At 48.6% G+C, this 9,189-nt stretch overlaps 1 protein-coding gene across 1 annotated transcript; it reads right to left on the bottom strand.

Moving 5' to 3' along the window:
• Positions 1-898: 898 nt before the first annotated feature.
• On the bottom strand, positions 899-4,709 carry LOC104516131 (coagulation factor VII-like; the record flags this gene model as incomplete). The annotated part of the gene is made up of 5 exons (XM_010160355.1): positions 4,640-4,709; positions 2,992-3,152; positions 2,406-2,430; positions 2,199-2,312; positions 899-1,039 (listed from the first exon to the last, which is right to left on the bottom strand). Coding segments are annotated over exons 1-5 (511 nt in total), but the record flags the coding sequence as incomplete, so codon positions are not given.
• Positions 4,710-9,189: the final 4,480 nt, after the last annotated feature.

Genomic DNA, 9,189 nt, shown 5'->3' with positions numbered 1-9,189 from the left:
GCTCCCTGCAGCTCTGTCCATTAAGTTCATCTCCCCAGGAGTCTCTTTTTATCCTCTAATAAAGTAATTGAAGGAGGCATCTGCAATAGAATCAGGTGCCAGCTTATGTATTGGAAAAATAATTAACTTGTGCTACCCTAGTACCGGTTGAAATTTACCTTGTCAGATGAGGGACAGAAATGTCTAGAGGAATACCAATAGTGTATTGGTCCTACCAAATAGGAAGAAATGGAAAAAAAAAAAACCCAAAGGATAACTGCTTTTCTGTGGTTTTAATAGGCCTTTTCCTCTCTAGGCTCCTGTGCTAAAATAAATATGTTAATAAAACCATAGTCACAGTTTCAGATTGGAAATCCAACAGTAAAAGAATGCTGCCCCAGAAGTATATTCCCACCACGAGCATCAGCTGAAACAAGAAAGGACTTGTGAGGCCCAGAGCCACTGCGTTCACCAGAAACCCCTCAGCCTGACTCCAAAACCTCTGGCTACCCGCTGCTGAGCTTTATTTAGACCACCTGGCCATGGGCTTGTCTCCACTGCTCAGTTCTTCTCTACGAGACCAGTGGCAAGAGCACTCCATACAGAGGAGACAGGAGTTCAGCTCCCTCCTTGGTCCCAGCAGGTGAGATGTTCAAACTCCGATTTCCTGCATCCCTGAGGAGCGGACCAAGGAGAGGTCCAAAAGGTTCCCTGCTCAGTGTGCGCACTTCCCCCTTTGCTTCTCTGGGGTGTCTGACTTTCATCAGAAGCCCAAACCTACTGCGCTGGACTCTGCCCTTGAAGAAGAGGTGGGGAGCTGGTGGCTAAGGGCTGTACCTCGCACCTCCTGCTGGGTACGTATGGAAAGCTTTTCTTCCAGACCTGGCTTAGACTTGGCGTCAGGCTTGTGGCATCTTACCTTGGGGAATGCAGGACACACCGTCACTCGCCAAAGCGTAATCGTCCGCGCAGAAGCACGCTCGTTTTTCAGACTGCTCATCAGTGCAGTACTGTTCACAGCCACCGTTGTCATAAATGCACTTCAGTTTCTCAGCCGTGGCTGAAGGCAGAGAAAGAGAATTTAGGTTCCAAAACGTGGATTTTGGTGTTTTTCGTGAGTCAATTACAGCTTGAAATGTTGATAGGGAGGCAAGGCAGCAAAGCAGATTTCTGCGATTTAGGTACAGTGACTGTATCAAAAGCACCTTCTATTTGGCAAAAGTGAGGTGAACCCAGATCTCCAGGGATTAGGGAGGAAAAGTCTGTGCCTAAGGAACAGACACATAAAATTAAATCAGTCTGTACTGATAGGGTATCTGAGCTGTCTGGAGGTGTCGTAATGGTGTGGCAACCATTGTGACTGAAAAGTTGTAACTATTCTGTGTTTTGCCATTTGGCAACAGTTATTCTGGCATGACTGTTGGGACTGCCTGGTTAGACTAAAGGGTGGGTGTCAGGAGAATGGGGCCAGGCTCTTCTCAGTGGTGTCCAGTGACAGGGCTAGGGACAATGGCCATAACCTGGGGAACAGAAGGTTCAGCCTGAACATGAGGAAACAATTCTTCCCTGTGAGGGTGACAGAGCTCTGGAACAGGCTGCCCAGGGAGGGGGCGGAGTCTCCTTCTCTGGAAACTTGCACAAGCCGCCTGGACTTGTTCCTGTGGGATCTACTCTAGGTGATCCTGCTCTGGCAGGGGGTGGGACTAGATGATCTCTAGAGGTCCCTGCCAACCCCTTCCACCCTGTGAATCTGTGTGAACCTGTGACTTGAGGAGTGCCTAGTCCTTGTTTGGGCTCAGCGTGTTCTGAGGGTATAACTAGCTGTGAGTATGCAGCATTCACCGAAATCAGTGGAAAGGCATTATTGACTCCATTAACTGCTGGGTCAGTCCCCTCGCGCTTTGTACGAGGAGTACCACTTACTGCACCGACCTTCTAAGTCAAACTCAGCACTTGGCTAGGAAAAAAAATTCCTCCTTTTCTCTCAGACCATGCAAAAAAAGGCATTTTTTTCTTCTTTTTTCTACAAAGTCATTGTAGGGTAATAATTATTCTGGTGCTTTGCAGTGTTGGTTTTATCCAACACGGCACCACAGGCAGTGTGCACAGCAGCTGTCCCTGCTAGAATGATGCAGAATGATAATCGTGGCCACTGTTTATCTCAATGCATTTGAATGAATCATGACACTTCTATTTTGTTGAGCTATGCCAGAGCTGACCTTTTTCACAGCTTTTGCCCTCATATTCGACAGGGCAGCGGCACACGTAATCCCGGAACTGGTCATCACAACTCCCGCCATTCTGACAGGGGTTGGAGTCGCACTGGTTTGGGTCTGTAAAAACACTCAGTGTCAGTCCGGCTCACGCGAAGAGCTGCAGCAGCGGGAGAGCGTTCGCAGCTGCTAGAACATCCTGAACGATCGTACCGGAATAGATGTGCCAGAACTCTTTCTGGAAGGAAAAGATGCAGGATATAATTAAAGAAAAATTAACTCAGGTTAGGTCCTACAGCCCTTTTAGTACAAGAGGGGTTACAGGCATCCTCAGTGAAGCCCCTCTACCTTTATTATTTATGAAAGTTGATATCCATAAAATCTTCTATGTTAGTTCCTACATCCTACATTATTTTTATATGCCAGTTGAGAAGGGCACTGTGTAACACACACTAATAGGTTATCCATCAATAACCTCCGTACAGTTGAGGTGGGACTGACTGAAACTGATGCTGCACAATTTAAGGTATTGTCAGGCCAGGAATTACTGGGCAGCTGGGAAGACTTAGCATCCGCTTTCCCACCGTCCCTCGGATCTGTGCTGCCTGGGCTGGCCCATGCGGTATGCCCTCCTGTAACTCACACCTGCTGCTTGTCCCTCTGTAAATATATGGGAAAGGTGCAAATAGCAGGACAGAATGTGCTTTTTTTGCTCTTGTGGTTTCAAGTGTCAAAGCACACCCTTGAGCAGGGGGAGTCCATCTGACAGGGAGCGCTCACCCAGCCCCACATTACTTACTGTCCTTTCATCATCATGGTAAATCTCTCTTGCTTCCTCGAAGGAACACTTTTCTTCCATGCATTCTCGCTCTAGTGACCCCAGTTTTATCTCTTCGAAGAAGCTGTTGGCTCGTCGTTGCCTCTGCAAAACGCTGTTTGCCTCTTCCTGCTTTAGAAAGACTGAAAAACAGTGGCATGTTCTGTTTGTCACACACATACGCTCTCCAGACAGGGAGGATGGGGTGGGGACCGCACCAGCTCCCCTGAAAGCTTTTTTGCTTCCCAGGCTTTTTCTGAGGTGCTTTAGAAAAGAAATGGGTAAATGTGAAAGAGCCTCCTTTTTCTGGCCTGCCTCCCAGGTGAAGTGGCAGCCCATGAATTTTACAGAGCCCAGAGCTTAACAGAACATGGCAAGACAGATACGGAGGTGCTGGAGTGTGCTGCACCGAACAAGTCTTGAAATAATTAATTTTGCACTTTTTTTTCTCCTCCGTGTCAGTAGGGGATTCTGGTGCTTTGCGACAAGAAGTTGTAACTATGTCACCTGGGATTGCGGGTAGATTTGGGGATCGTGGCAGATGTATATTGCCTGCTTTTTCCCCAGGACATTCTCCACTACACGACCCCTGAGAAAGCAGGCGTTACCTCCCGCCTGCTGGAAGGGCCCTGAGGTGGTTGCCAGAGGAGAAGACTCGTGTGTCCCCACTGGCACACACAAACATAAATCCTGAGAGGGTTTATTCCAGTCGGTGAGTTGTCTCTAAACATTGGTGCCTCATCAGAATATTTGCTGAATGACATGCAAAAATAGTGGTAATTTTGCCTGTATTTCAAAGTTACATGAAGGAATAAAATATTGTGTGGTGTGTGTCGAATTTATCCCAGGGTGCTACATAAACATCTGCCCAGCGTAGGAATGCCAGCTGGATCTTTCTGCCGTGATTTTTAAGTCAGGCTGTATTAGGCTTTCTTTAAAGGCGTGTAATTACCCTGACACTGCAGACACACGACACGTGCATGAGGGCACAGGCACAGACTCCGACAGAGGAGCGTGCCTGGGCGCATGGCTGGGGACATCCTCATCCTCATATTTTGGTGTTCTCCACTTGTTTACACTGGAACACTTCAGGGTTCGCTACGTATTTTTTCCAGCTTTGTTCACTGCCGTGGGGGAGACCTGCTCAGTGGCTCACTGAGAATCTGAAAGCAGCCGGGATGCTTTATCTGGGAGCTGATTTTCAGACACGGACTGGAGCTACCGAAGAGCCACCACCTCACTGCCCTCTACTACTGCCGAAACAGGGTGGATCCTCACCTCCTTGATTTCTCATCAACCACGTGACGGACTATTGAGTCTTCGTTTTGAAACAAACCACAGTTCAATGTGAAATAACAATAAACCCAAGCTCCTGTTTACACCCAGTGGGCAGAGCTGGCAGTGTAGCCACTGGGAGAGAACAAATCCATGTAGCAGTCTAGAGGTGCTTTTCCTTAGCTGGCAAAACAAGCGTGTGGATGCCATGACTGAAAGCAAACGAGCCTTAGACAAACTCACAGGCACAACCAGAGGCAGGACAAACATGCAGCAGCGCTCAAAACTTGCGATGAGAATTATGGCTGAGTAACAGGAGAGAAGCCTATTGCCAGTAAACATAATTACGACATACCTGCATCCAGAGAGAGAGGAATCAGGAGTGGAAGGCAGAGAAACAGAGCCACGGGCTGCCTGGAAACCATGATGAACCCTGCGAGCCGGCGTCCCAGTAGCGTATTGACATTTCAGCAAGGACTGTTTGGCCAAAGAGCTCAGCTTCAAATGCTCGGAGCCAGAGGAGGGGCCGGCGAGTCATGGAAACAGGAAAAGATCCATGACAGCCCGGCGAGCTGAGCAGGACACGTGCAAATCCTGCAGCGTGCCCTTTTCACACAAGCGGGGAGCTTGGCTTTGGAGCGCGCTCTCCTGACCTGTGCAGAGGCTGTGCTGGTTACACAGGCTGCTACCCCGGGCCTTCATTTTCCATCTAAACCACCTTTTTTCCTGAGAAACATAAATGCCAGCACCCTGCGTCTGTATGACCGGCACTAAGTTGGCCACACAGCCCCGCACGCAGAGGGCAGCGATGTGATATTTATCTCGAATTGGCGGTCAAGATACAGCCTTCCAGTGCTCTGGGGTATGATCGAAGTACTGACAGACATCCCTCTTTTCCCATTTCTCCGTCACCAATTGAAACTCTGCACTTGTGTCTCTTACTTGGAGACACTAATTAACCAGCAAGGAACTCCCTATGCTGTTTCTCTCCCTCTTCACTGCGAGACCCAGGTGGCCCACCCAAGCCGTACCAGCTGGGAGAGGCACTGAGCTGACCCGCAGTAGATTTCATTAGTAACGCCGGGGGTTTGCGGGGCTAATCGGCAGAGAACGTTTTATCTGGAGCACAAGCAGTCCTCTGATTTAACGGAAATCAATTAATGTCATCAGACTAGGGAGCTGACAATGTTCTTGGAGAAATATTTACTTAAGATAGCAGCGAGGTAAAGAGCATGTTTGCCTATGAGAAGTGAAGCGTTGCCTGAGAGCTGGAATATTTTCCAGGCCATTCTCCCCTTCCTGCATGGAGAGGAAGGAGGGTCAGCTCTGCATCTGAACGCTGCAGCGAGGACAAGCAACAGCTGGAGGTTTGCTTCACTGCTGACACTCAGCAGAACTCCCTGCCGAAGCTGCGATGGCTTAGGGAAGCTGGGCTCCCGGCCATTCTTCACACCCGTTCCCATTAGCAAGAGGTGGTGCCCACAGCCACACATCCTGCTTTGCAAGTGCTTTCCCAAGAAGGGGCACCTGGGAACTTCTCTGGATCACAGCCTGGCTAATTCCCAGCAGCCCTGTCCCTGGGATGGTCAGGGACAGGTGGCAGATCCTGTCCGATGGCAGAGGAAGGAAGCCAGTTACTGGAATACGAAAGGAGCTACAGCAGTTCCAAGCTGTCCCCTTGGTTTTGGGAACCCTCTCCACACCTCACAGCCTGCCAACATGATCCTCATTCCTTATTCGCTTCCTACGGCAGCGAGTTGAAAATAGCAAGGATATGTTTGGCTTAGCAAGACCAAAGCTAAGCTTGTTGGAGCTGCCTGAAAATTCCTCTTTGTCTCATCCTGGGGAAAGACCTATCCCCATCTGTTCGAATGCGTCACACAGGTCAGGGCATGAGGCTGTGCCTCCTGCACTTGAGGCCAGCCTGGGGCTGCACCTATTGTCCCCACCCTGCCTAAGGGAGGGTGGGGTGGCCACCACTCCACAGCACCACCTCAACACCTCTGCACCACAGCACCCCTTTGCTTCCTCATCTTCTTCCTTTGTAGTGTGCAGATCCTGTACATCCTATAGGACTGATGCAGTATTCTCCATCGTCCTTCCTCCAATGGCATCCCTCAAGCAGGAAAGATTTTGCTTTTATTGCTTAGGAATACAGCCAAACACTCACTATTTTTAGAGCCCAGGGAGAAGCCCAAGTGCTGGGAACAACAGGCAGTTCATACGGGGGCTTTTCTTTCAGGAAAAATTCATGTGATTAGGTTTCATCAGGCATGCGCATGCCCATGAGGAGAGTCACGGGGGATTCAGCGGTCCCAGGACTTCACTACAGCTCTTTGCTCCTCAACTTCCTATTGACAGGTCTCATCTCAAAGCAGTGTCCTGCTAGCTCCCACCAGGCCACTTCCTTGGTTAAGAGCTGTGTTTTTAAAGAACAGCCCCCCTCCTTACTGTCTTACCCCCCAGGCAGAGGAGCAAAGGTCCGCTCGTTAGCTTTTCTTCCCCAGAAGGTCCCTGTGTCTTTGTTTTTCTTCCTGTGTGGCCTTGCTGTCGCTGCTGAGAACTGCCCTGGTATTCTGCTCTATAAATCTCCTTGTCAGCACAGGCTTCAGCCTTGGCTTATGTTTTCTGAGCAATTCCAAAACAATATTAACGCAAACATGCACCCCTGCTGCTCATGGGTACTGCTAGAATCAGTCTGTGGACAGCTGTCCAGCACATATGATTTAGGGTATTTTCCAGTGTGTGCTGTATTCCCACTCCCCGCAAAAGTTTAAAAAAACCTAAACACAAAAAATGTTAACAATGTGAAATAAAAAAAGCCTACAGCAGAAACATTAGCCCGGAATACAGGATGAAGTGATGTATCAGAACTTAACGTTCTTCGTTCTTGTTTTGATTCCTACTGACATTTTTCAAAGAAAAACTCTTAACGAGTTTGCTATTTTCAGTTTCGTGTTTTGGGCTGAAGAGAAGACAGCTGCAGAAGCTATGGGGAACCATGCCACCAACTTGATCTGATCCAACGGGTCAGTGGTCATTTAAACATGAGTTTTCTAGTCAGCACTCAGGATCAATTAAAAAAAAATACATTAATGATTTCTATTTCAAAGAGGCTGTAAGAGATCGTTTCGGTAAGCTGACAAGGTTGTGTCTAAGTAAGAGAGGTTTAGGAATGAGGAAAAATCAATTTAAATCTCCAATAACAATAGTAACTTGCCATCATTCATTCATCAGACTCAATAAAGGCAAGCCTGTGATCAAGTTCATAATTTCCTGTTTCTGTTGTATTAATCTATAAATATATGAATATCATGCCACTAAGCTTTAAAGAAATTATTTTTTTTTAGACGTCAAAAGAGAACTATTTCTCTCCAGAAGAAAATTGCCTGTTGACGGAGTTCTGTAACCCTGCAGAGCAAATATTTTCATAAAGGGGAAGTAGAAGATGGGGAGATGATACTTTTGAGAATTTCTCTGTGGCCAGTTCTGAATACAAGCGCGTAACATTTTATTTTTGATTCTTGATGCGGGTTATTTCTTCCTCTTCTTTTACTGCCTGAGGAGAAGGATATCTGAAGATACCCGGTAATAAAGGAAACAAGAAATCAAAAAATTAGATTTGAAATAAAGTCAGCGTGCCCCAAAGTTTGTTTATGACCCTCCCTCGGTTGATAATGAGAGATATTAACTCTACTGCAGCCCTCTCTTGACTCTGTCCCCAGACCGTCACAGCTGCCACTGCACCACTGGTAAAGCCGTCGTCTTTTAAACGCAGCTGGGTACTTTTCTGTCTTGTTAATTGGTGGGAAACGAGGAAATATAAAAACCTAGAAGGTGATTAATCTATTCACTTCGATTGATCTGTCAAAGGTAGTATTTCAGCACAAAACCGGCTAATCTGAGTAAAAACCTTTCAGAGCAAAAAATGCAAAATTCAATCCTTGATTTTCTACCACCATCTTTAGGCTGCTGCTGGTACAGGCAGCGGCGGCCTCCACGGGACTTGGGAGAGGCACAAAGATGCCCAGCAAGCATATTTTAGCACATCACCTCTTCTGGTACATACAGGGCTCTTACTGCTGTAGGGTCTTAACAACGCAGGGGACTGCGGCCTGTCACTGCCAGGCTCGGAGCCATGGCTGAGCTGGCAGAGCTCCTCGTGGTTCGCCTTCGCCCAGACCACGACTCGGCCTCTCCTTGCGAAGGGCCGGGCGACTCATCTTCTTGCGGCATGGTTAGGTTGGACTAGGAAACGCTGTCGCTTTGTCTCCCAGCCTGCTTCTTGTGTACGCCGCGCTGCCTTCTGTTCCCTCCAGGCTTGGTCTAGACATAACCCTGCCCCCAGATTTCTCAAGGAAAGGGTTGAGGTTTGGGTGAGGACGCTTCCTGGGAAGGCCCTTGGGACTAAGCAACGGTTGGAGCCCGCTGACATGGGAGCGGGGGTGTAGGTATGATATTTTCAACCAACCAACGTACAACAGCGCATGGGCAGCCGAGGGAGGGGATGGATGTCAAAAAAGCTGTACTGGCCGTACCCAGGCTCCAGCAGAGCCCTCCAGCGCCTCGCTGCCCTGGGTGCCCCTTGCCCCTGCCCTGCTGCCTTTGGAGGCCGCCCCCGGAGCGGACACTGCAGAGGCTGTGGCCATGGGAGTGAGTGTGGCTGTTACCGCTTAGGGAGGCAAACGCTGCACCCATCCTGGGAGCTGATCCGGCCAAAAACTGCCAGGGGAAAGGTAGGGGGATAACTGAGCTGCTATCTTGGCAGGACCAAGGATACAGCACTTACCATGCAGGAGTGGAGCAGGGAAGAGAGTTTGCTGCGGGACTGGGAGCAGCTCCATGCAGCTTCTACTTCAGCATACAATACACAGCATTTTTTCAAGTTAAAATCACAGAATCCTT

This window comes from Eurypyga helias, unplaced genomic scaffold, assembly GCF_000690775.1.
Source record: "Eurypyga helias isolate BGI_N326 unplaced genomic scaffold, ASM69077v1 scaffold25791, whole genome shotgun sequence".
Taxonomy (NCBI): Eukaryota; Metazoa; Chordata; class Aves; order Eurypygiformes; family Eurypygidae; genus Eurypyga; species Eurypyga helias.
This window is presented reverse-complemented; position numbering and strand designations above follow the sequence as displayed.